Source organism: Lipophrys pholis, assembly GCF_963383615.2.
Source record: "Lipophrys pholis genome assembly, chromosome: 3".
Classification (NCBI taxonomy): Eukaryota; Metazoa; Chordata; class Actinopteri; order Blenniiformes; family Blenniidae; genus Lipophrys; species Lipophrys pholis.
The window spans coordinates 22,234,860-22,262,148 of record NC_137627.1 but is presented as its reverse complement, the minus strand read 5'-3'; the positions used below and the strand labels follow the sequence as shown (position 1 = coordinate 22,262,148).

At 41.9% G+C, this 27,289-nt stretch overlaps 2 protein-coding genes across 3 annotated transcripts; both read right to left on the bottom strand.

Annotated features, from left to right (window-relative positions):
• Window positions 1-319: 319 nt before the first annotated feature.
• On the bottom strand, window positions 320-6,180 carry LOC308107059 (THAP domain-containing protein 5-like). Of its 2 annotated transcripts, none has more exons than XM_080459168.1 (5): window positions 5,941-6,180; window positions 3,778-3,961; window positions 1,139-1,866; window positions 858-1,044; window positions 320-752 (listed from the first exon to the last, which is right to left on the bottom strand). In XM_080459168.1, exons 1-5 carry the CDS (start codon window positions 6,012-6,014, stop codon window positions 633-635), a joined length of 1,293 nt encoding a protein of 430 aa, XP_080315294.1. In that variant the 5' UTR covers window positions 6,015-6,180; the 3' UTR covers window positions 320-632. The 2 variants fall into 2 exon arrangements, with proteins under 2 accessions (XP_080315294.1, XP_080315293.1); XM_080459167.1 differs by lacking the exon at window positions 5,941-6,180 and adding an exon at window positions 5,770-5,919.
• A 1,250-nt stretch (window positions 6,181-7,430) lies between these two features.
• On the bottom strand, window positions 7,431-24,539 carry ppp5c (protein phosphatase 5, catalytic subunit). Its single transcript, XM_080458955.1, has 13 exons — window positions 24,429-24,539; window positions 18,347-18,588; window positions 17,263-17,410; window positions 16,996-17,117; window positions 16,846-16,911; window positions 15,952-16,050; window positions 15,691-15,796; window positions 13,367-13,509; window positions 12,763-12,850; window positions 11,081-11,121; window positions 10,779-10,957; window positions 10,391-10,472; window positions 7,431-8,610 (listed from the first exon to the last, which is right to left on the bottom strand). The coding sequence occupies exons 1-13, from the start codon at window positions 24,523-24,525 to the stop codon at window positions 8,548-8,550; spliced, it is 1,476 nt and encodes a 491-aa protein (XP_080315081.1). The 5' UTR covers window positions 24,526-24,539; the 3' UTR covers window positions 7,431-8,547.
• Window positions 24,540-27,289: the final 2,750 nt, after the last annotated feature.

Genomic DNA, 27,289 nt, shown 5'->3' with positions numbered 1-27,289 from the left:
AGGGAATGCCAGCATCATTAAATTCCCAATATTTTCCCCCAAAATTAGGATTTTCTTCATAAATCTGCTTGTGAGGAAGATGGATGAAGTCAAATTTTATTAACTGTATATGTAGCACAGGTGTCCTTCGTTAAGCACAATATATGGGTTTAGCCCAGTAGTGGGCGCTATAGTACCAGCAGCTCAATGGAAATGGCCTTGTTTCGCTCTTACAAGAGAGAGGGAAACTTCCTGAAACCAAACTAACATTTTCAGGGTAAAAGATTATATCCTAATATAAAGTAACATTTACTTCTTTCATTACAAAAACAAGCAAGAGCGCCTTATCAATGACATCTTTATTTGTGAATTCACAGTACAGACAAAAAACAAAACAAAACACAAGTCATCGCCTTGAACAAGAAATGCTTTTACAAGTCCGAGTAGATGGAAAAGACCTTAGAAAATACATTCAACATGGTCTGTTCTTCATTCATAAAGCTCACAGCAGATGTACCAACTCACATTCATACATCCAGGATTGTGTTCTGATTGGAGGAAACTAAAAGAAAGAACTAAATCAGGAAACTTTTCAGAAGACAGCAAAAAGAAAGAAAATCCCCCAATTGATTGGGATTCCATTCACTCAAGTCTCACAACTCTGTCTCTATATTGTTCAGCTGAGTGTACAAATATGCCCCATCGTCCTCCTCATAGATGATGGCCACCGTCTCGCCGGCGTCTGACAGTGTCGTACTGGTCTGGAGGTAAGCCTGACGGAAGAGACGGACAATGAAAAAGCCGGTATGACTGTTAACTCAACGCTTTCCCGCTGAATGGAGACTCCATTAATGATCCATGTGAAGCTGAAGACATACCCTCTCCAGCAGCTGGAGCCGCTCCTCGTTCAGCAGGTTGTTCTGTCTCAGCTGGCCGACCGTGTTCTCCAGTCCCACCAGCTTCTCCACGTGGCGGCGGTGTCGCTGCTGCAGCACCTTCACCTTCTTCTGCAGCTCGCTCACGATCGCCTCCAGCTGCTCCTTACTCAGACTGTTCTTGTGGTAACTGTTAAAAAAAAAGAAGAAAAAAAAAAAGGATGTAATCCTGTGTGACAATACAATAGACAGGAGCACGCCTGTCGTGAAACGTGAGCACTGACCAGTGTTCCTCCAGCTGTTGGTCTTGCTGCTCTGTGTCGTCGTCCTCCTCCGACTTGTCTCCGTCTCGCTCGTCCAGCCTCTCCACGGTGAGGATGAAGGAGGCGGGGGAGGGCACCGCGTGTTTGGACACGATGGGCAAGGTGGACGGGATGGGTTTGGAGCTCAGAGCGGACGACAGCACCGTCTCTGGACAGAGGGTGAACTGCGTAGCGGCTTCGCCGGGGAAAACACCCGGCGTCATCTCGTAGTAGGCGATGATCTGAGTTTCTTCCGACAGTTCTCCGAGCGAAGCGTAAGACACTTCTTCAATCCCGCCGACGGCCATGGCGTCGTCTGTCGGCTCGCCGATTATCAGCCTCTGGCCCGGAGTTAAAATGGCGGCTGTGACCGCATTCACCAGCTCTTCTTGGCCTTCGGCGGCGGGATACTCGGACATCAGGACGACCTCTGTGTCTTCTTCGCCGTTACTTAGCTCCTCCTCTCTCCGGAATAACGGGAGCGGGACGTGAACGCCTGCCTCCGGCTCATCCCCCGGCACCAGAGAGTCCACGTCTGCCGGGAGGGAAGAGTCGCACTCCCCGGCGGCGTTATAAAGCTGCAGCATGTGCAACGCACTCTGCGCGTCAGTGGCACCGGACACCGCGGTCTCGTCGCCCGACGCCGTCATGCTTTCGTCCTTTCGATGCCGCTTCGGGTTCTGCTCGCTGCAATCCGTCACTTTCCGTTTCTGGTGGGGGGGGGGGGGGGGGGGGGGGGGACGACACACACACACCAGTGATCAAAAGCAGCATATGAAATCTGCATCAGTGACGCTTCTTGGAAAAAAAGATACAAATCTTGAAAAAAAACCAAAAAAAAAAAACCACACCAGCTTTGTGTGAATGCTAAGAATAACAACAATGGCTGGAAATAATCCATGAGATGTATGTGATCGAGAGCCGGACCTATAAAGGTCCAAATGGGATCAAGTCTTTAAAAACTGCATGTGACACGTAACATGTACATGGTTCTATTTTGAAACATTTGTGAGGAAAATCAATAAAAACTAAAGTTAAAAAAAAAACTAAACAGATCTTCTGCCGACTTCAGGTCTCGCAAAGAGCAAATGAGCTTTCCCATGAATCAAACGTCCAAAATCTTTTTCTTTTAACGTCACGTTTTCCTCAATTACACCAGGAAACAGAATTAAAATATATATAATACTGACTATACAAGTCAAGACAGCTTTGTGCCGAATACGTATCCATGTTGTCCAGCTTCATGGAGGTTGCCTCAGGGCAGGCCGAACACCTTGCCTCGCTCATACGCCTCGTACTTGGACACAATGAAGGATAAAATCTCAAGGGAACTCCTGGATTAAAACACCATTAGGCTCGGGTGGTCTATAGATCATTAAAATCAGAGAAGGCACTTTAGCTGGAATCGTAAAACCAAGGTATTCAAAGGACGTAAAACTGTTATGCGAGATGGGGGGGTGCGCGCACACACACACACACACACACACGCACACGCACACGCACACGCGCACGCACGCTCCAGTATCCTCCAACGTGAAGCCCATTGCCAGAAATTTTATTCGATCCTGACCTCAGTTTTGCTCCCACCATCAAAAAGCTGATCCAGTCCTGTTTCCTCCATCTTGGTCTCCAAAATGAAGCCAGCGCTCTCTCGCCCAGACTTGGAAAAACTTCTTCGTCCCCTCATCTTCACCCGCCTTGACGACCCCAACTCCCTTCTACCTGGTGTCCCTTCAAAAGCTCCTCCATCGCCTCCAACCTCTCCAAAACGCAGCAGCCGGGCTTCTTACTGGTTTGAACAGGCGACGACACGCCACACCTCTCCTGGCTTCCCTTTCAGAATTGATTTTAAGATTCTGATGATTACTTTTGAAGCTCGTCACGGTGGATCCCTTCTGGTCATCCCAAAGTCAAAACTTAAATCTAAGGGTGGCCGTGCGTCTCCGCCAGGGCCCCTCGACTTTGGAATGACCTGCCCGAGGAGACGAGGCATGTAGAATCTGGGGCTTCTTTTCAGTCTCTTCTAAAAACCCAGATGCTGTATCAGATATTACATTAATTCTGCTCAACTTACATCACTTTATGGTATGACGACATCATTTTTTTTCACAGAAATGGGTCTGATGGAACTTTCTGGCAAAACGGAATCCTTAGTTTTTGATGTCGGCGTGCAAACCAAGTCTTTGAAATGCGATGTCACAGGAACATGCCGATAAGTTGAGTGGCGCCGTGACAGTTTAACGCAATTTTAACTGGACTTTATTTCTATTCTTTGGGTCCACAAACCCCCAGGAAACGTCTCCCATCCGCTTTGTATGGGTTGCCATGGAGATGCTGAGATCTCCATGAGGTGCCTCTCCCATCCGCTTTGTATGGGACATTTTTTCATAGTTCTTCTGTGTGAATTCTTTGGCTGCGGTTGAAGACATAACAAGTACATACCAACAAAGTCATCTAATGAACAAGCTGCACGCTTCGATATTTGAGTGGTTCAAATCGGTTCAAAATTGCAGGAGATATGGTGGCGGTCATCATAATAATAATAATTATTATTATTATAATAATAACATTAAAGATTTGGATCTCTAATGTGTGAATGCCTTCAGCAGTGTTTATTTTACCTCAGCCTCCTGGAAGAGCGTGGGCACAGCGTTCTTCTCAATGTACCGGATCCCCCACCTCACTCTGAAGCAAGACGGTGCGAAATGTTCATTGCAGATGTACTGGTGTCGAGACGGGGTCCAGTTCTCACGGCCCATGTTCTTCAGCCACTGCTGCAGCCGGACCGGTTCCTGCAGAGGGAACCTGGAATAGCGCAAACACCACAGGCGTCAGATCTCGGGCCCAGCTGGAAAGCCAGACGTCACAGTGCAACGCCCAGCAGCCACGGTACATTAACGTCAATGTGGAAAACAAAACCTATCAAAAGTGAAAGTGTCAGATAACAAACTGTCGACTCATCAGATTTGGGCTTATGTCATTAACCTTTGCAGATGAATGTTTTCTAACGGCCACAACTTGATTATTGTGATTGTCCTCAGAGCTAAAAGGCATATAAACAATCCCAAAATGAAAAATAAATGAGGATCAGTCATTCAACAGATTCACGCTTTAACCCAGGTTTAAGCAAATTAAATTTTTTTCATTTTTAATTGCAATAAAAAATCTTTCTCTTTCTTTTTTGCTCCAAATTCGATAAATCGATTTGTTTTGCCCAGCCCTACTCACAGTCTGCATGGAAATGCGTCAACCACAATTGTCCCCAAGTCACGTAAAAATAAGTTTCACTTCCAGCTTGAAGGACAAAAGCCGAGAGAGGATCACCCGGACCTCGCCCGACCGGCTCCAAGTGAATGTGGCTGCATCAAAAAGAAGCAGGACAAGCCCTTTGCACGTATCGTCAGACTCCACGTCTCCCTCCACCGTCAATCGCTGTCCTGACCCGCTCCGGTTTTTAAGGCCAAAACACCCTTTAATGTAAATGTTGGGTGTTCGTCGCTTCCCTGAACATGTAAACACCAAACAGGACTGATCTCATTACAGCACTCTTAATGCAACACTATACCGAAGCTCGAAAAATCTAATGCGTGCCCTCCAAAGTGTGAAATACAAACTACTGAACCTATTTCAAAATGATTTTCATTGTCTTATCATTTCACGTTTTTACATGTCCTGGTCAACGGCAAAAACAAAAATATTAAAGAATGAAATCAATAAAAATAGAAGTAGAATGTAAAATCGAATTTTAAAAAAAGAATATAAAATGGGCACAATGTAGGATAAACTCAGATTATTATTCTGACCACGAGCTCTTGTTACATAATAACTTACCTGTAAGTAAACATCTATTGAGAGTGTGTTTGTATAGTTTCAGGGTCACTTTATAAGGTCAATGGTTCAAATCCCTGGACCAGCAAGAGAATGAAAGCTACCGCGGACCCTTAAGCAAGCTGATTAAACCTCTGGATGCCACACAGCAGTTGAGATGCAGATGGAGCAGTGCGCCACACCGCCACTGTGTGGCGGTGCTGAGTTGTGGCCGTTCCCTTCCGGGGTCGCCTCCCTGGATCATGTGACCTCTTGTTTGATTTGGAACAAGTTCTAGTCCGGCTGCACCTCTCGCACATAAAAAAGAATGATTTTGTCTTTGTTTCCACTTTGATTGGAATTTAATTCAAGATTTGTATTATTATTATTATTATTATTATTATTATTGCAGATCGAGTTCAAAGAAAACTGCCTGAACAGAAAAGTGAATTTTTAATTTTTTAATAATGTGATAAACTGTTCAATTCGTCCCAAACAATTCAAATGGTCTCATTAGGAACTTTTATTAAATTATTGTGATTTACCGACTACATTAAAAAAATAACAACAATTAAATTGTCCGTCCAGTTTTAATGACTCAGCTCGGATATATGAAGACGTCATCACTAAAATATGTATTACCTGAATTACACAATTACATAGCGCAATATAATATTCAATATTCAATTCGAACATTAACTTTACAAACGTATTAGTCGTGCAACACTTTTCAAATACGACAACGGTGAACTGGGAGCGACTCCTGATTTAATAAAGAGCCGTCCAAAGGTCAGAAACAAACTCACAAAGTCATCATATACGCGGTTGTCTCGAGACTGCGATCGTCACTCGTTCTCATCTCAGTCAGTAAACAAGTTAAAGTCATCCCAGTGAGAGGTAGTTCTCCAGTTGAGGTGACACCTCGTGCATCGCGTTTTAGCCGCGCGACCACTTTCTGTATTAAAGCCGCGGCTCACCTGTAAAAGCTTCTCTTCTCCGCGCCGCTGCCGGAGTCACTCCGACAATTTGGCACCGAACAGTATTTTGGCATCTCCGCTTTCGTCGTGTCGCAGCCGTTTGTCCCTCCGCGGGCGAGTGTTGGTGTGTGTGTTTGCGTGCGTCCAGCTGGGGGTTTGCAACAAGGTGAAACTCGTGCGGCGACTCGCTTCGTGGAGTGCCTGTCGGCGCGCGGCTGACGACGAGCGGATCAGCTGTTCGGGTGTGTGACGTCACCCACGCGCGACCATCACGCTGTCGGTAAACAGGCCTCGTACACGTGTCGGGAGAGATAAGGAAGTCATTGCTGCGTCGGACGTCAGCGCCGCCGCCATATTGGACCGGGCAACATCAGCAGTTTGAACTTTTTAAAAATTATAATAGAATATATATATATATAGCATGGAGAAAAATTCACACAATCGTGAATATAACCTCATCTCAGCTGTTTTGAGGCGTGCCGCAGCCTTTAAATTTAAACTATACCAATGTTTCATCAAATAGTTCGATGCTTCAGTTTCATCCATCTTCTACACCATTTATTCTCTTCAGGGTCGCAGGGCGCCGCTGGAGCCAATTCTAGTTTACTAGGGGCGAGGGCAGGATACATCCTGGACAGATCAACAGTGTGTCACAGGGCAAACACTCACATTCACACCCAGAGACAATTGACCTTGCATGCGTCTTTTGGGGACTGTGGGTGGAAACCATTGTAGGGAAACCCATGCACACACACAGGGAGAACATGCAAATCCCACACAGAACGCCTCGGGTTCCTTAGCTGTAAATATCTATTGGAAATGAAATATAAAAGCTGTGAGGATTTCATTGTTTTACACATTGTGGTTGTACCACACAAGTGTAGTTGACCAGCCATTAAAGCCACTGATAAAACATCTGATTGAAATGTTGGCAGCCACTATATATAATAGATATATATAAATAACAAGTAGATGACCAACAAAGGAACCCCCGACGAAGGAGTGGATTGGCAGAAATGCAGAGAATAAAAAGCGAACGTTCTCACTGAACCTCAGTACAGACAAGTTCACCGTTTTTACTATAAAGTACTTTGTGCAACCACCATTTTTAAAAATGCTATATAAATAAAGTTATTAATCACTAAACAGGCATAAATGGATGGTTTGTTTTGATGTAATGACCTAATAAACAAAACCAAACAATAGTGAAGGATAAAGAATGTCTTATAACTAGATGGATACATGGTATATCAACTTATATATTGCTGGCCCTAATAAATAGTTAAATGACAATATACTGTTACAGATTACAGCCATGAAGACAAAACATATGATAAAACACTCAACTCCCCCTCCCTAGAAAATATATATACAAACTCCATTGTCCTTGTTTTTTTGTATGTACGTGTATTTTGTTTGTCGACCATTTAACCATGAAAAACTTGTAATAAAAATAAAGTTTCAAAAAAACAATAGATACCAGCCGTTTTCCAAAAATCACTGAACTTGCTTTTTTTATTCAATAATTTTCTCCAAACAATACACAGAATCTTTAAATGATACAGTATATATACATACACGTCAGTGTACTTCTTTATCTAAAAAGTTGAGGGCCATTGGACAATGCAGCTGTGCGTTTCAAGATAGGATTGCATTTTGGACGTTTATGTGTTGAAGGAATCCACATAAGGGGTCAAAAGTAGGTCACCAGTCATCGGACACATATTGGAGACTTCAGTGCCGCCCGTGTTTGGAGAATAGACTGTGCGGGAGCAGTCGGGTGAGTGGCACAAGGACGAACTGGGATGAACACACAGAGAGCAGCAGTACCTTCTCCAGAGAGGAAGCAGTGCAGCAAGTGCAAAACAAAAGTTACCAGCTACATGACTGAACCAGCTAAAATACACCACTAGTGGCAAACAGCACCGTTTAGAGTGTACCCAGAGACAGGAAATCTCTCTCTTTTTTTTTTTTTTTTTTTTTAAATTCAAACTGGAATCAAACATGTAATCAGATTCTGTTCCTGTAAAATGAAAATGGAAACCTGGCATACTGTTGAGTGGTTTGAGAAACACTGTTGATCATGACGCTCTTGGACCAGTTTACGAAGCTCTAAACTCTTGACGGAGGCCAATGATACAATGCTAGGTTTAAGATGCTCATTGCAAAAACTGAACAATCATTTTCATTACAGATCTTTGGTACATACCAGCCATTTGATGCCATCTGCTGAGCGAAAGGAATATTTAAAACGGGCCTTGAAGAAGGCTGATGGGAAATTCTGAATGTTGTTTTCCTTTGACCCAGAGATTGAACAGCATGACGAGGCGACTGGTCAAATCGTAATGGGAGTTTTTCCAGTTACAACCGGTGACATGAAGGAATACGTCCAGTTCTAGACTGAGCTGGTCTAAGTGATCTCTTCCCATGTGAACTACATCACGCGTTTTATGCGTACGACTAGCGGGGGGAGGCTGCGGGGGCGAGGGGCCCCTCAGGCTGGGCATGAACGAGGGCATGTCCGAGCGCTGGAGGGAACGGGGTGGCGGGTAGGGTTGGGGTCCGACGGGAGGTCATCAGCATCACACACACTGATTAGTGTGGCCACTACATCATCCCCAACTGCATTAGCGTGTTTGCGTATGCCATGGGCTTGACATTCGGATGAGGCTGTGGGGGGAAAAAACAATAAATAAATAAATAAATAAATGTAACCTTCACAAAAAAGACAAGTTGTATTTCGTCTGTCAGGAAAATTTATCTCGCTATCAGCAAGCATTTTTCACTGGAGTTTTATCATATATCCTACATTATTTTAACAGTAAATGAGTTGATACAGATTTCTAAAGTGTATTGATATTTTTATTGCCAAAACTGTGTTTATTAGGGCTGCATCATCGGAAATATATCACCACTGTGCAATGCAACTATCACAAAAGACTGATGGAAATGAGGTAAATTATGTGTCCATGCACACTGCAAAATCAAAATCAAGTCATTTTAGATACGAAAGGAAAAGTGTCTGTAATCGTGATCAGTTCATAAAGCAGAATTCAAAAATGTACATCACTTAGCAACATTATTAGATTCCTTGGCGTCCACAGTTCAGAAGCACAAGAATTAAAGGAAAATTTGTAAAAACAACAAAATCAACAAAGTGATTTGACTGTGAAATGCTGCACATGTGAGGCATAAGAAAGAGCAATTATTATCCAATCATATCTGACTGTGGATGCTTCTGGACAGGTCAAAGGTCAAAGGTCAAACACAGACCGTCACCAAATAACCTGAAACGCACACGTTTGGACTGTGGGAGGAAACTCATGACCGAGGTCAATATTTATAGTGTAAACATTAATTTCATATAAATATTTTTTATTTATTTTTATTTCCATCAGAGAAGAAAGGAATTTTACTTTCAGGCCTTTTCTTCATCTCTCTTCCACTTCTGAACCGTCTGTGGTTGAAATTTGTTCTTTTTTGTTTTGTTTTAATTACATATGACTTTAAGATATTTTCTTCGACCTGATTTGAAAAACAACCCTCAAATTTAGCTCCCGTCAAACATCGTACCTGGTGTGTCTTACTGCTGGTAAGATTACGTCACCAGATGAGTGTTCAATTGCTGTAAAAGTCGGTAGTTAAGTAACTAGTTGTCATAGTAACTGAAGCTGATGATTGAAGTCCTTTGCAGAGTTGTGTTTGCTCCCCGCTGCCGCAATGAAACTGAGCTGTAATCATTAAAAGCCCGTTATTAAAATATCAGGCAACGATGCACGGTGGAGGAGTGGATTGCACTCTTGCTACTCTGGGAGACGATTACCGGTTCGAGTCCAGGGTACAGGGGCTGTTCTGTGTTGCCGTTGCATATTTTCAGCGTGCAGTGGTTTCCACCCACAGGTCAAAGAAATGCTTTAAAGGTTAATCAGTGATTGGCTGGTTCGTGGATGTGAAAGTGTCTGGCTGTCAGACCAGGATGTAACCTGCCTTCCTCTACACCTCCAGTCACCCAGAACCTGCACTGAATGACGGAGCGCAGCAGACCAAGCCATGGGTGGATGTTTACCTCAGTTAGATAGAAGTCAGACTCGATTGTACAAGTTAATTTTTGCAATTTTGTGTCAGCTATCTTATGTCTCTTTTTAAAACATCAACCATTGACACAACATACAGTATATTGATTGAAAAATAACTAAAAGTTCAAAATGAGGCCTGATTCTGAGGGGACGCAATTACATCCCAACACCAGTAGATGTCAGTAATGTTGTAGATAGAACTCCGTACACGTTCAAAATCTGTGCAATGATTATTCGACAAAGGAAAGGGCTTCATTAGATCTATCTTTATATAAGACTCTTAATGAGGTGGAAAACAATTCCCAATCACATAAATAAAAAAACACAACTGCCACAATGGTTTCTGAAACAATGAGTTGATAGAGAGTACTGACCACAGCAGTGAACTGGTGAAATTCTGGCTTGAGGTCGGATCCCCTGAGGTGGATATATGCTCCTTTGTTTCCCATCTGATCACTGCAGGAAAGCAGACAACAGGAGAACACCGTGAGGACTGTCCAGTTTCAGTGACTGTTAGCAGGGATGGACTATATATAAATCAGCCGTCGTGTCCGAATCGTTCGAATATATAAATTATACTCAAACCATGTTTTGCACTGAAATAAGCAGAGAAAGACGGTTCGTGTTCACCGTTCCGACTTATTTTTCAGCATCTCTCAGAGCTGATTATGGGAGATTGCATTTATACGTCGAGATAAAATATTGGTTACTATCAGTTATCGGCGCATCCCTCACTGTAAGCTGTCCATCCGGAGTACGTACCAGTAGTTGGGTGCTGAGAACACGGTGACGCACTTCCCTGAGTGAGTGACTTCGTAGCCCTCAGCTTTGACCTCATGACTGCGCACGATGAAATCCAGCTTGTTCTGCTCCAGGAACCTCTCCGTCACGTCGGGCCCGAACTGGCAGCTCACGCCTCGCTTGCTGACTGACCGGCCGTTCTGCAGAACACAGGCGGATACAGAGAAGCATTATTAAAGACATAGAATTGAGTGAAACCTAAACCTGTGAGCGCATTGAGAGGATTAAACCTAAACACCAAGCTGGAACGGTTGGACACTGACCTGAGGCTGTGGATCTGACCAGAGGAGGTCACACATGGGGCCTGTCGCAGAGACAAAGGTAGAAAAGTTATTTCCAATATCAGCTCAATAAACGAGTGATGTTTAACTGAAAGTGTTGCATTACTTACTTATATGTGATATGTAACCTTTAACCCTTTATTGCCTGATTTTAGCTACAATTATTTTAAAATTTTATTTTCCTTGAAGAAAATACTGAAGTACCTGTGATGAAATTTATCCTGATCATTCTTTTGATGCTACCGCTGTTGAAACAGGGCTTGGAAACTGAATCACACAGGTTGTTGCAATCATTGCTGCTCCGTGTTACAGAACTCAACAATCTGAATGATTTGTTCAGGGCCCAGAGACTGAAAAAGACTCCATTCATGGTGACCACGGTTTAATTTGTTCCCATCTGTTCAGCCTATCAATGTGCAGATCAAACAAACAGAGGAACTTTTTCCCACCTACAGCGATTGGTTTGAAATGTATCTACTGGCTGAATGTTGTGCCTGTCGATCCTGATCAACTCGTGCTGCATCACAAATTCCCCCAGAGATACTAAAGCTCACCTCGGTCTACTACAAAATCACTTTGCTGCAAGTAGTTCACACACCGACTGCCAGATGGTACTAAATCTCTTCCTTCATACACGTCGACAATCAGGCAGCAACAGCTCATTTTACATTTACACAAAGAGCCATCGGTCATTATTTTGCATTTATTCAGTTTATAGTACTGGGAGTATAAATTAAGTAAATGCATCTAACTTTGTGGTCGCACCAGGAGTTGTGAGGGGGCAGTGTTGAGAAAGGAATGAAATAAAGAGAAATGCAATAGACCCATGCATAAAGGTGGTGATGGTAACACCGTCTGAAGTACATGAGTCTGAAGTACATGAGCCTGAAGTACATGAGCCTGAAGTACATGAGCCTGAATAATAAGTTTAATGTCTTGATATTGGGGTTTTTTTCCCCCTTGGACATTAAATATCTAACACATGAATGTGGTTATACACATACATACGTAGAAAAGGAAGACTAAACATGGACTTTAATTCTTTCCACTGTTGAGAGCTTTATTCTTAATATTTCACATTTTTTGTCACTTTTCAGCTTTATTCCTAACTATAAATATTATATAGATAAGTAAATAAGTTAAAGAAACAAGTTTTTCCTACATATTTGTAAAATTGTGGTTTTAACACTAATTACTGTCGTTTCAAGAAAATTAATTCAGTACTACAATATTTTAAATAATCTTCTTGACGTACAGCTATAAATACTATAGACAGTGAAATGTTCAAAACGGAATGATTCAATATGTTAAATGACTGTGAAAGTTCACAAGTGGAGTTAAAAGAAAGTCCGATGGTGTGTTGTTCTCATGTGTTGGTTTCACTTGGAGCCACTCAGGTGGCATTTAAGAAAAGCTGCAGACCTCATGTCCAAAGTCTCATTCACCATTTCAGTGAAGTCAAACGTTGGTGGGCTCACAAACACGCACCAGCAGGCAAAAACTGGGACCTACAAGTCATTTTCCCACATCTGCTCTAGAATCTAAAATGTCTTTCATCATATTTCTCTTTGAAATGTCTGATTGTGACCCGACTGATCCCTGGTCTTTCACTTCTTCTTTACTGACATAAGTTTTATTAGACGTCTTACAGAGTTGGACCCTACCTGAGTCTGGAGGTTGTCGATTCCTATCAATCTTCCTGAGATCCTCCAATGTGACACCATCTTCACTGAAAAGCCCCCCATGCATTACCTGAGGAGGAACAGCTTCTTAGAATAGAGTGCAAACATACATCAAGCCAGTGTCACAAGGTTATGGAAATCCTGAAACATTATGATATTTGCTGGAGAATATCAGTGGAACTGTGGTACGTTAAATCTTTTCTATATTAAAATCTCCTTTCAGATGTATTTCTAAGACCGAGTTGTTTCTGAAATATTGATGTGTAACCTGGAATGAAGTCTGTTTCTCTGGAAAAAAAAAACAGGATGGAGCAAGTGTGACCTAACTAATAAGCAAAAGATCAAATAAAACAATAAAAAAAAAAAACTAAGTCCCAATTAAAGTTAACAGATGCCTGTCTCACATGGATAGTACATCATTTTGGGGATTTTTGCAGGTTTAAATGACACTTTGAGTTCAATGTGACAGCGATTAGTAATAAAACATACAAATGAGAAGCGGGATTTATTAGAACTAACCCTTGCTGTTGATTGCAATACTATTTACAGTGAACGGCCTCTTCCAGCTCACACTCTCAAAGCTTACCAGCACTTTGTTGTTGATGCACTGTGCGAGCGGAAGCCACTGGAAGACCTCGCTGAAGAGCTGAAACATCTGGGCTGTGTACTTGGCTTTCACTTCGCCTTCGAAGCCGTACATCTGGTTCATGTTGTCCGTCTCATGGTTACCTTCAGGAATGGATGGGGTTAGTGCCGGGTGAACAATCCTGTTACTTTATGTTGAGCCCCTATACAAACAACGGTGACCTCTTGAAGTGGTTAGTTTTGTCACCTCACAGTGAAAAGACCGGAGTTTTTCAGTAGGAATTAGATCGTCACAAAGACTGGGCTGTTAGGTTCATTATTGAATCCAGTTTGCTCTTAGGCTGCAATTACACTGCAAGTCTTGATGCCCAGATCAGATCTGCTGCCAAAATCAGATTTCTTCGACCTTGAGGTTACACAGATTTTATCAAGTGACGATATCTGATTCCTGCGATTACACTCGCCTACGATGTGAGAAACAGCATGCGTACTTGTAGTGTTTACAAATTTCAGGCTGCAAAACCAAAACGGTGGTTGACATATGCTGGATGTTAATGTCGCGGTGCCTGAGAAGTTCAAACGTTGCCAGGATTTTTAGGCAGAGGTTGGAGGAAAAGGACCATCATTTTATTTTATGCTGCAATTATTTCCTCCAGAAGTCACGTGACCTCGTCAACCGAGCACTGTGCTGGAATTTCCTCCTGTCGCACGGCCTCCATGCTTCACATTTATTTACTGTGTGTTCACTAAGTGACAATATAAGCGAGATGCTGGCAGATTTAATGATGTTAGAGACGCAATGTTAAGAAAATCCGATCAGCCGGCTTACACGGTGGTCGCATTGGCACACAGCCCATACACAACTGATTTATTTCCACATATGAATGAGGCCTGTATCACATCTCAAACTATCTGAACGCATGCGTCTTTTTCCTGCTTATACTGTGCAAAGGCAGATCCGATCTGTGCCACAACGGCGCAATATGTACTATGGACGTAAAAATGTATTGTGCATCCCTGAAGTCTATTCCTCAAACCGCCATTGTGGTGAGAACTGCTGTATTCAATTCCAGGTTTTCTTACGGTACCTTTTTTTTTTTTTTAAACTTAACAACATACATCCAAGACAAGACACTAACAAAGACATCAGTGTAAGATGCCGAAAAGACTCTGTGTGTGTGTGTGTGTGTGTGTGTGTGTGTGTGTGTGTGTGTGTGTGTGTGTGTGTGTGTGTGTGTGTGTGTGTGTGTGTGTGTGTGTGTGTGTGTGTGTGTGTGTGTGTGTGTGTGTGTGTGTGTGTGTGTGTGTGTGTGTGTGTAAAATAACTGGAAGGGGTGGGAGAGGAAGAAATAGTAGAAATAAAAAATGACAAAAAATGTTTAAAAAAATTAAATAACATTTAAAAAAAAAAAAAAGATAGTTGACAACAGAAAGAAAACAAACAGAAAAAGATAAATAAATTATCCGTGAAAGGTCTAAACACAAATGTAATGAAATTAAATAATAAACAAAATACTATATATATAGCTGTGGCATCCAGAGAGAAAGGGGGCCCAACCGGGCAGGTGTAGTCTTCTAAATGTATCCCACAATCCAGACATGCGAGTTAGTTATAGTTAACGTGAGATTATGATTCTGTAGTCGCCCTGATAGACAGGTTTCCTCTCTGGAGTGTACAAAAAGCTTCCCTTGACCTGAACTTAAATATAGTAATTATGAAAAATGAATGCACATCTAAATGAATGGTTCTTGAAGTAATTATTGACGCATGTGTGTCTCTGTATCTGTGTTGGACTGGTGACCTGTCCCTGTATGTCGATTAGGCCCTGCAGCCATAACTACTACTGGGTGGGTGTAGAACAGGGGTTCTCAATCTTGGTCCTCGAGGGCCGGTGTCCTGCATGTTTCAGCTCTCTCCCAGCTTCAGCACACCTCAATCTGATGTTGATGTCATCGTCAAGCCAAGTAACGAGGCCTTATTTCATTCAGGTGAGTTGCAACTGGGAGGAACCTAAAGCATGCAGGACAGGGGGCCCTCGAGGACCAGGATCGAGAACCCCTGGTGTAGAAGATGGTGACAGTAATAGGTGAGGTGCACGTTGATTAAAGTGAGTACAAAATGTAACCAACACCTAAATCACGACGACGCCCCAGAACCTGTAACTCTAACTTGGGTGGAGGCGTTATAGAAGCTGGATGAGCTTACACTGACGCTCTTTAAACTTTACAACATGTGGTTAAGTGTGATACATAAGCTGACATTTTACGAGCTGCTAAACATACATCCACCATCCGACAGGAGCAAAACGCTGCGAGCGCACTCACCTCGGAGCAAGTGGAAGTCGTTGGGGTAGAGCAGCTTGAAGCCAAAGAGGGTAAGAATGACCTCAAGAGAGAAGGAGCCGCGGTCCACAAAGTCACCATTGAAGAGCTAAACGGCGTGGTTAAGCACCGTGACGCACATGTTTTGGTTTCGAGGCACGCGGCCGCTGTCCTTTTAGAAACATAATAGTACAATGTGGGGGGATGACGGCACTGGACACAGTTAAAAGCGGACGCGTGGCTGTCTGCAGGACGAAAGGATACGTAAGGGTTGGTCTCCGATGGTAAGCCGTTCAGCTTGAAGATGTTGAGGAGGTCGTAGTATTGTCCGTGGGTGTCACCACAAATAGTTATTTTTTCTGTCTGTGGCAAAAAAAAAAAAAAAAAGAAAGAAGAGAAAGTTAAAACACTCTGAACTGAGACCAAAGGAGAAACTTTATTAGACTGCCAAAACAAATCATCCACTCCATGTAGTCACATCAGAAGCTGATGACAGGGTGTGTAAATCCCACAAGTTAAGTCTGTGTTCACACTTGTGGTCCAGACCAAAGTTCACACTCCAGTCTGCTGCACTTTGCGGGCTCTGTGACATTTCTAAAAATGGAGCAAAATCTATAAAAAAGCTCCGAAACACAAGCTGCCGTGACGTGTTCTCAGCACCATAACCTCCACATGAATTCTGCGTGCGGCACTGAATACCACACAGTGGAAGCTGGATTATTGTTATTCAGGAACTCACCGCCAGCTTATGAAATGTATAAATGTGTCACAACAGCGGCAGGAAATCCCCTGTTGGGCGTAAGACTTATAAAATACTGTGAGGAAACAGTCCATCACTTTAACAGAACAGCTTCCCATGACACGACTTTATCCACTTTTATTACTTTTGACTTGTTTGATTTGTTATGTTAACAAACCATTTTAAGGCCGATGTCCTCTATGCTCTTGGGAACGTTGTAACCACTCTATTACAAAGTCAAACAAAAGTTTATAGTTTCTCTTCTTTAATGGAATTTTATTCAAACCACTCCAAAGTTTGTGTAGAAATCAACCGCAGCCTGATTTTCCCTCTGCGGCACTGGATTATAAATTAACTGAACCAAACATGACAGATGTGAACGCAGCCCAACTCCGCTTCATCTCATTTGAAGCTCTCACCTCTTTTAACGTGATTTCCACAAGGCTCGGTAGTTTTGCCAGGACATCTTTGACTTGCACTAAAATCTGAAAGCACACGATGCAGTTTAATTAGAGATGTGATCAGTTCAGCGAGTGTGTGGAGTTTGAAAGGAGCAAACCTGTTCTCACCTGATATGCACACTTTCTGTGCAGCTTTTTCTGATCTTTGAACCAATCCATCATCTCCTGCATGAATTTCAACGTTACTTTTCCATCTTCGAGTTTGGGGCCGATGTAGTCGTCTTCGATCGCTGCAGGAGAGCATCATTTCACACTTGAGATTTCAATAGTTCCCACTCGTGGAATTCGATTACATTTAATTCCTATTTCACCAGCTAATTGCTACGTTCTCATCATGAGCACAGTCACATTTTAAATGATATTAAAGATACTTACTCATGTTTTCAATGTCCAGAGAGTCGACCACTGATTTTTTTATCTCGTCGCCGGCAATGGCTCTCTCAAAGGCCTTCTGCTTCACAATCTTGTTACATTCCTGAAACTTCATCCTCGCATCTTTGTCGTTCGGGCGAACCCTCACGACCTGTAATGAAAAGGACAAAACTTCATTAATAATGAGGCAGAAAATAAATGACCGTTACTCTGTGTAAACAGCACATAACACAGGAAATACTTAACTCTATAAGACGAGCTGTGCTTTTCATTGCATTTGAGATTTTATACCTTATCGTTTAACATGAGAAACATTAAACCGGCAAAAAGCACAAATTGATGTGGGATGAAGCCTGTGTCGGGGGAGGGGCGGGCGGTGCAATCTCATCCTGGTGGTAGTGTTACACGAGTTAAATGACCTCACTTCAATAATGTCATTATTCTGCCTTACATCTATAAATGCATAAATAAAACTGGCTCCATTCTCTCACTTGCTTTGTAAGACTTTTTTTTATTTCATGACCTGTGGTTTAATTAAAGCTATAAATTTGCCAACTGTGGCAAAGCTTTAAGGACTTTTCTTGCCACAAGCATAGCATATTATTTGGTTTATTATGGAAACAGCACAAACAATAGACACCAAATTAGCTGTGGTACGAATGCCTTTGCACTGGCTCTAACTGGCATCATGGCTGGATTAAAGGCTAATCCCTTTTCCAGGGTGTTAGGGGAACCAAGGAGTGTAACTCGTGGTGACAAGCCAGCAGATGGGATGGCAGAGCTTCTTATTCAGATTTAAAAAAAACAAAAAACTAAACATAGCATCATAGTTAGGAAACTTAAGCTTATTATGTCTTTGCTGTAACAACAATTCTTGGAAAAAGATCTTATATCTTGGAAAGCCTCTTTATATATATATTTTAAACAGTGTTGCATTTGTGGGATGAGCACAGCTGAATTTGTGAGGTGCCTCATGAAAAATACGCCAAATTACCCATCCTCTGCTTAATGGTTACACTATTAACTTCTCTCTTTCTCTACATTTTAAATTACAGTGAAAGCATGTAGCTACAAACAAATTTCTTACCGTCTCGTAGTCCTTCAGCGCAGCCTTGAACTTGCCGAGCGCCATATTGGAGGTGGCACGTCGATAATATCCCTTAATGTAGTTTTTGTCTATCTCCAGGGCCTTGGTCGCATCTGCCAGCGCGTAACCGTAGCACTCCGTGCGTAGGTACGCCAGGCTTCGGTTGCTGTAGTAGATGGCATTGGATGGATTGAGCTCCAAAGCCTCTGAGTAGTACTTGATAGCATTTTCGTAGTCTTTCTCTGTGGGGAAGATTATGAAAAAAAAAAAAAAAAAGGGTTAAATCTTTGAGACCCAAAAAAATCTTTGCCATTCAAACTCATTTGATTGTATGTATTATTTGAATTTTTGAAAGTCATTTGGGTGTCCTGTGGTTTTATTTTGAAGGGAGCAGCTTCATTTTCACAACGTAAACAGTCCATGCTTACGGTCATACTTTTATATATTTGCTGTGTTGAGCATTTACCAACTGAATCACTATTATCAGAAGAACTTCATCGATGCAGAGCAGGAACAGTAGCTAATTAAATCCCAATAAACAAACGGGTTTCTATTGGGGATATATTTATAATGAGCATGATTTATACGCATTTCTTATCTTTGCTACATCATCTTATTTATTTAGATGTTTTTATTTTATTTTTATCATTTTTGCTTTGTTTATTTTAAAAACATATTTTCACACATACCAAAAAAAAATAAAGCTTAATAAGTTACATGTCACCTCCCTTTGTTGCTACACTTAGAAGAATGTACCAATGAAACCACAAACAGCATTTCAGGTCAATTGCAACCCCAACATAACAACATGAAAGCTGTTTTTATGATATAATCCGACTTATGATCCTCAACTTTTCAGTTTTATACTCAAGCAACAGATGCACTGACAATTTTGCACGATGGGGAAGTTGTGAGGCAGTAAAATTGTCCTTTGCCCTTATTGATGAACGCAATATCAGTGATAACTAGGCGTTAAACCAACTGTGTGACCTGCTGTGAGCTCACGACAGTTTACCGAACTGAAACACAGAGCAGACAACATCAACACCTTGATACTTGCTGATCTTATTCAGTCTCAAGCGGTGGAATAAATCCCTGAGCACATTCATTATACTGTGCATTCAAACTATACATTTTCTATAAAACACATAAGTATCCTTCTTAACCACTGTGTCTAATCTTAACCTGATTAGTGAGTCATTTTGAAGGAGTCATAAGTAAAATCCAGCTCACAGCCCTTAACAAGTACACAAACCTAAATCAGGCTTTGTAAATATTTACCAGTATGCTATCAACACTAAATGTCACGATAAAGCCCGCCCTCTTTCTATAAACTCTCTCTTGCACAAGAAAGAAACGCATGGTATTCAGGGATCATTCATGACCACTGCTCGTACTGGGTATATCTGACTTTATTTTAGGCCGTTTGTCTTAGACAACAGACGATCCAGCCCATCCTGCATCAGACAGCCTTTCCCTTGCATCTGCTCTGACTCATCAATGTGTCAGCCACACTGCTGCTGTAGTTTCCGATGAACTGGTGAACTGGTGGGGGCACGAGACAGACATGTTGTAGGCGTGCGTAAAAAAAAAGAAAGAAATAGAAGTGCTCCAAATAACTTGCCTCTCTCCCATTCATTCCACTGCATCTTTTAAAGATACAGCACAAAACTCTGCAGGAAAAGTCAGTTTTATCTGTTTTTTTCAGTCCACATATTGTATAGAAAGGCAAACAGCATTATGAAGGCACTTTTTAAAGCGAGTTCTGGCTACACTTTAATTACCACCTGATCCTCCAGCATCAAACACATCAGCCCCCCCCAAAAAATATTGAATTGTGCCAATTACTAAGCTCATGTGTACTTATTCATATTAATCATATTTCTCCCAACTTGTGTCTTTCAATTACATTCAAAGGGGGAGAAGAGTGCACACATACATAATTACAGGTGAAGATGATCCTCTGATCAGCTGCTCCCTTTATACAGGAGACACGTCATTACAGCTTGCACTCAAAACTCGACTAGTTTCCGCATCAGATGCGCTTTGTGCCGCAATCAAACCATAGTCCCCCACGCCCAGCTTCAAACGGAACCCAAAGCCTCCTTGCTGCTGCATCCAACAATAACTTAAAATGTCTTACACAAACAGATTTTTTTTTTTTTAATCTTTGTTGTAAAAAATTTTTTTAATTTAAGATTATCATAAAAATGTTAAATAAAGTATCTCAAAACAGAATATTTCACAAGATTATTATTTCATATTTTCTGGTTTATTTAACACCTGACATGTGACCAAGGAAATTAAACTTTACCAATTTAAAAAATAAAAAAAGGAGGATAAGTCATCTGTTGAATTTTTAGATGTGACAAAATTGATAGATGGTATTTTTCACTAGAGTGGCATAATGTTAAACTTTAATTTTTTTCTTCAGATATTTCAACATTTTCAGGTAGTTAAAAGACATTACATCAAATTTAAATGTACTTGTATTTTTTTTACTAACCAGTGGGAACATATTCAGAAATGTGGTTATTTACAGAATATTATGTGTTATTTATCAAATTGAGCTCTGTTAAGCCACTGAAGAGTTTGGATGCTATTATATACAGTTGTCAAGTCATACTAATAACATGCCTCCCTATTTGTGCCATTCAATTACATATATCAAGTCCAAGAAATGCAACTATGGCAACAATTTAGTGCCAAAAACACAAGCACATAAAAACTGTAATCGCGCACAGTTAGACACCTGTGATCTCACTGTGCGCGGTGATGTAGCTGGTGTTTTGGCAATTTTGGGGCGGGCATTGCATAGGCAGCCTCGTAATCCCAGCTCCTTTCTGATTGGCCACTTTAAACGTCATTGTTTCCTGGTCAGAGGTACAGTAGGGGCTATCAAGGCTGAGCAAGTAAAAGCCCCTGCATACTCCCATAAGAACAAGAAAAGTTGGGCTGTAATGTAAGCCAGCGGCCAAAAAAAAAAATAAACTTTTTCGCTAGGAGAGTCCATATTAGGGCTGGGCGATATGGCCTCAAGTCAGTATCATGATATATTAAGCAGTTCACCTCGACAACGATAAATGGACGATAACTACTCTACTGCGCAAAAAAATGTTTGGCCACTAGATGTGGCAGTAATACTGATAGTATGACTCCCCTGGACCTATATTATTGCCACTTTAAAGGACTGTATAACTACACTATCTGAAAATAAATTAAGAAAATACAAATTAAGTACTTTCAGTTGTTAAGATTTATTGACGAGCTGAGAAGCACAGATTACTTGAAATGAGAACGACCGAATACATTTAAAAGTATAAAATAACTTAAATTTCCTGCAAACACAAAGTATCAAAAATACAATCTATGAACAAATTCTAAATATGGATATTACAAAGAGCTTACTCGAAAATGGCCACATTCAAGTAGTCAAGTAATCAGGTTCTCTATAACGAAAGAAACAAGTTGCATCCCTTGTAAACTTCAGGGCATGTAGTACACATACTAGGCCTTTGGGGGCGCTGTGAAACACCAAGCACACCAAAAACGCAGAAGAAGACAGACCACATAGAAATTTATAAGTAGGCTCCTGCACATAAACCACTATATAACTCTGGTTCTATAGGTCTATAGCTCCGCTCCTGCTGCTGATCCCGTGGTCATTAGCTTCTGCAGCTCCACCGGAGCTTGTAGTCCCTGACTGTTGTGGTTATTGGCTGACATTGCGGACCGCGGTGGGGGGTAGAAAGGGGGCGATTACTTCATCTTTTTTCAACAGATGATCGTCTTTATCGTCCACACCCTGGTTTCAGTGCCGGTAAAATTTCTGTTTACCGCCCAGGCCTAGTCCATGCTCTGTGAAGCTGTCAAACTCGCAGGCCACGCCCCCTCACAGCAGGCAGACATCTGTGAAGCAACGGTTTAACTTTTCAACTGTACAGCTATTTCTTGCTTCAAATGTTTTCAGAAATACATTTCTCTGAAACGTTTCAGTAATAAAAGAGAAAGTTTTTGTCTGAGCCGCGATGTTCTGGTTTTAACTGCAGGAGCTAACAGCTTTTATTGATGCCTTCAGGTGCATCACGTAAACCCGCCCTCCGACAAATTAACGAGTTGCGGGGCTCATACAGTAGCTACGTTACATGCTAAACATGATTAAAATATGACTAATAGTCATTCGCGAGCTGGAACACTCATGCGTAGCACACGGCTGTTCCGAAGATTTAGTAGTGCGGCACCGACTTCGGCCCGGGCGGTTGGCACAGCCGAACCACATTTCTTCGGCCAGACAGAGCTGGCTTAAGAAATATGTTTTGGTTTTTTTTAACAGTGCCAGCTAAACTTAAGTATGGTCAATTGCAAATTTTTCTTAATCTGGGTTGTTCACAGAAACGTCAATCAGTTTGTTTGTTTTTTAAAGTAATATTAAAACCCTAATCATTAATTCTATTGATAGTCTGTCATTAATTATATGACCAGGAAACAGTGGCGTTTAAAGTGACCAATCAGAGAGGAGAGGGGATTACAAGAACATCTATGCAAGGCCTGACCCCAAAGTGCCAAAACTCAACATCATCGTGCGCAGAGAGATCACAGAAGTACCAGAAAAAGGCATAGACAAAGGTTGGATAGAAGTTCACATGCTTGGGTGGAAATAAAATTGATGAGGTTTTTCCTGTATAATATCTTTCATGCAGGTCAGCAACAGTTCAAATGGCTTCACAGATGATCGACATAGACGTAATGATACCAAACGGGATATGACAAGTGTTTTTTGTGTATTATTTGAGCTGACAATGTCACACTTTCCTTAATTCTTTTGAAAAAGCCCCTGCACAGAACTGGAGTAACACGCTTGTCTCATAGCGAGAAAATCTCCAGTTTGAATCAGGGCTTGGAGGTTTATCTGATGTGGGGGTTTGCATATTCTCCCTGTGCAAACCCCACGCTATCTGAGATTGACTTACCTAATTTTCATCTCCATCATTTCAGTCACGTTTATGAGTACTATATGACTTCCTCATTCAACACACTCCTTTCCTCTTTGGTCAAGTTTCCTGTCATGTCAGTATCATCTTACGATCATTTCGTCAAGCAAAAGTTTAATGCAGTGGATCATCATTTGTTGTCAGTTATGAATCAATCAATATAGGTTAAAATCAGAGTTTATGCTCAGCAGGAGAGAAAATGACTAATTTGTATGAAATGCTGTTTAAAAAAAAAAAAAGAAACAATCTAAAAGTGTGAGGATATACAAGTGCAAAGAAAAACATTCAATTATTTGAAGTGAAGAAACTTTAAAACAGCATAGGTTAAAAAAACAGCATTAGAACACTGGTGTAAGAAAAGGTATGGCTTTGATACAACTTTATCCGTTTAACCACAGCCTTCCTTTATAGTAGTAACAACATACATTTAACTGTAAGCTCTAAAAATAAACGATGACGAATGTCAGGCCAGATTGCACCAACATGCTGTGAACTACTTATTTAGCACCTGTAGGGTTTTGAGCAGGCATCGGTGCGGTCACCCAAATAACCGCGGCCTCGTGCACGCGTAGATATGATACCAGTTAAAGTGGAACACCGAGCAAGTGTATAAGCCAGAAAGTGGAGAAAAGGTTTAAGCTGTACGCTGCAATTTGTAACACAACAGCATTAAATATGTACAGTATTTTTGAGTCATCAGGACATCGCCACTAAATCACGCGGCGTAACGAAATGAGGCAGCGAGCTACAGAAGACTTTGCATGCTGCTTCTCTTCAACGTGAGCGGACAAAATTCGACTTGCTGTTTAAAAATTACTTTAAATGGCCTGTTTCTACTTGTATCGCAACAATATCGAGATAGAGTGGCTCTGAATAGATGCTCCACATTAGTTCAGCTAGTTACAGCTAATATTTCCATCCTGATCTAATGAATGGGGTTTACAGTTAGCATGCTGCCTAGCTTAGCTTCCTCTCTTTCACCGGCTCCGGCCGCAGTGTTCCGCCGCTCCGCTGCTGCCGTTAACGGCCAAGTCGCTGTCTGTCACAAACAGATATGAAACGCTGCTGACTTGACAGGCCTGTGCGGTTACCTTTGAAGTGCTTATTCGCCTTCTCCTTGAGTAGCTCCGCATCATTACCTCCCTCGGCCATCTTCTCCTCACTGCCGTGTTCCGAGACGTGCGCCATTGACTCGACTCCACTGTCGTAAAAGGTCGTAAAGTTTTTATTTTCTCATGCGATCACTTCTGATCATTTATCTTTTCTTTTCTTTTTTTTTTCTTTTTGAATGAATGAATGCAAATACAACAAATGCACTAGCACAGGTCGAGAAGATTTAAAGTGTTGACTGATGAACTGCTATGTATGAAAGTGATTAAGAAAGACATAGAAATTTGAATAAATAAAGTAAAACCTTTATTAAGATAAATGTAATAAAAAAAAGTAAAATATATTGTTTAATGTAAACATTATAATCGTGTTTTTAGGCCTGATTTAAAAGAAGTGAGTGTGTCAGCATGTTACACAGGTGCAGAAGCATAGGAACTAAAGGCAGCTTCACTTTATTTCTTCTGACTCTAGGTACACTTCTTCCTCAGGACCTGAGGGATCTCCAAGTTTCATACAAGTGAATGTGAGATGTATTCAGGACTGAGATTATGCAAAGGTTTATCGACAATTTTTGAAGTGGATCTTTTGGCAGGTAGGCAGCTGCAGTGCAGCGATTGAGGCACAGGTGTGATGTGTTCCACCCTCTATGTGTTGATGAGCTGTAACTGTCTAACATATTTTAATCCTGTGAACTGTAAACACACCGTGACAATAATCCACCCTGCTGAAAACAGATGCATCAGAAATCAGTCAGTTTGTTCAGAAATCCTTTAATTCTTGCAATATTTTTTCAGATTTAAGCACTTACCAAACTTCAGAAATATCCACTCCAATTACTTTGCTTGTGGGACTATTTACAGTGCAATTTTACTTCCAACTACAATTATGGTTTCATTCTGAGTTCTTCCAGTTTACTAACCACTAGGGGTCAACACATACCTTCAGTGAAACGCCCATGGGTGCAGCTGGGTAAATGGGGAATATTTGATGGGTCCCCAGCATGCTGAACGAGTCAGCTGCTTTTATGTGAGTGGTTAACCAGAATGGTTAAAGATGGTGAGTAATCCATTACATGCAAATCATTAGTTAAAGATCAGGTGAATGACTCATGTTTGTGGGCCAGTTATGTGTGTGAGTATTTTTGGAAACACCCTTTACTCATTTCTGTACCTGATTCATTCATTTTTTTATTGAAATCTCAGCTAATTGAAATGTTGGCTCACTTCACCAAAAAGTTTCATCTTGGTTGTCGTCCAGATGCCTGCAGGCCAGAGGATGGTGGGGTGGAAGTTTGTTGCCCTCTGCTTTGGCCTCCACAAGTGCAGAAACAGCAACGAGGGGACGCCTCGCAGGTGCAAATCTCTTTGACTTTACTCACTCACACATGGCATGAGCATCTGACACATACCCGCTTCACAAAAGTGGTTTTCAACAACATCACGCAACTTTGAGCAGAAACACATCCAAGATGAACCGCTTTTTTACCTCCGCCACGAAGGGTGTCCATCAACCCTGTTGCAGGTTTTCACTCTCCGAAATGATTTCTGTCATGAAACATCAGTGAAGAACGGAGCGGGACCAGAGTCTTTACCCGTTCACGCACACTGTACATCTGTGTTGTTTTATATTTGGTTTGATTGGTTGAGGTGAGGACTTCATTAAAAATAAGAGATGCCAATGAGAGGTGTGTGACACAGAGGATACGGCTCAGTCCAGTCTGCTGCCCTGACTCACGAGCGACGTCCCGCAGCGAGGAGTAAGAGGCCAAACACTCGGGTGACTCACCGTGACCTCTTTCATCTACTTACGAACCTCATGGAGCGAGTTCACTTTCGCTCAGTAGGATTAGCCGTGACTCGTCTCCTTCTTTTTTCAGCCATAACACGTCTCGTTCTGTGATGGTTTTACTAGTAGCACTTGAGGGAAGGAAAAAAAAAAAAAAAAGGGCACGGCAAGATTGACTGAGAACGAGCTGACGTTACAACCTCAGCCCCTCATGAGAGTAAACTCAGACAGTGAGTGGGAGAGACAGAGTGGGAGGGTGGAGAAAGTAAGTGAGAGAGAGAGAGAGAGAGAGAGAGAGAGGAGAGGTTCTAGCTTGTTCGGAGGAGGGAGGAGGGGAAATCGCTGTCCTCTCGGGTGTGCGATGCATGAACATGGGCGTCGGAGGGGTCCTGAGAAAGTTAAAACAAACACAAATGGAGGAGAGCAGAGATATATGAGCAACCGGAGAAAGAGACGGATGAAGGTCAGGGGCAATGTGAGTGACATTCCAGGGCTGCGAGCCAATGAGTGATGAGGTCTCAGAGTGAGTGGAGTATATGGTTACATAGGCCTGCTGAAGGCCTTCTCACTATTTATTATCCTGTTGCATGTAAGACCAATTGAGAGTGTGCAAAGCCCCCCCCTCCGTAACTCTTTCACTCCACCCCTCTAACCGTCATGTAGAAGCTGGAATAGCAACAGTCTCTCTGCTCCACTCTGACCAAATAATTCACTAATGAGCGCTTGACTTCAGGGAGTCGGTGGGGGGTCGCTCTTATTTGAACCACATGTTTTTCTAGCAGGCAGGGCAGGGGGCCTCTAAGCTAAATTGTAGATAAATTGTTTGAATAATTCTTCATCTCCTCCCTCCCTCCTGTTTTTATTTCCATGTATCCTACAAGAACCAAGAACATTTTTTTCCATCCATCCATCCATCCATCCATCCATCCATCCATCCATCCATCCATCCATCCATCCATCCATCCATCCATCCATCCATCCATCCATCCGTCTTCTACCCCACCTATCCTGTTCAGGGTCACAGGGTGAACATATTTTCAAGGTATAAAAATACATT

Bases quoted from the DNA above. Each gene is read 5' to 3' on its own strand.
- LOC308107059 (XM_080459167.1), bottom strand. From the start codon at position 5,849: ATGACTTTAACTTGTTTACTGACTGAGATGAGAACGAGTGACGATCGC. The intron at 1,867-3,777 runs GTAAAATAAACA...CCCCCCCACCAG, and splicing joins CGCTCTTCCAGGAGGCTGAG to AAACGGAAAGTGACGGATTG. The intron at 753-857 runs GTATGTCTTCAG...CTCTTCCGTCAG, and splicing joins GGCTCCAGCTGCTGGAGAGG to GCTTACCTCCAGACCAGTAC.
- ppp5c (XM_080458955.1), bottom strand. From the start codon at position 24,525: ATGGCGCACGTCTCGGAACACGGCAGTGAGGAGAAGATGGCCGAGGGA. The intron at 16,912-16,995 runs GTGAGAACAGGT...GTGTGCTTTCAG, and splicing joins ACAGAAAGTGTGCATATCAG to ATTTTAGTGCAAGTCAAAGA. The intron at 13,510-15,690 runs GTGAGTGCGCTC...CCATTCCTGAAG, and splicing joins CGACTTCCACTTGCTCCGAG to GTAACCATGAGACGGACAAC.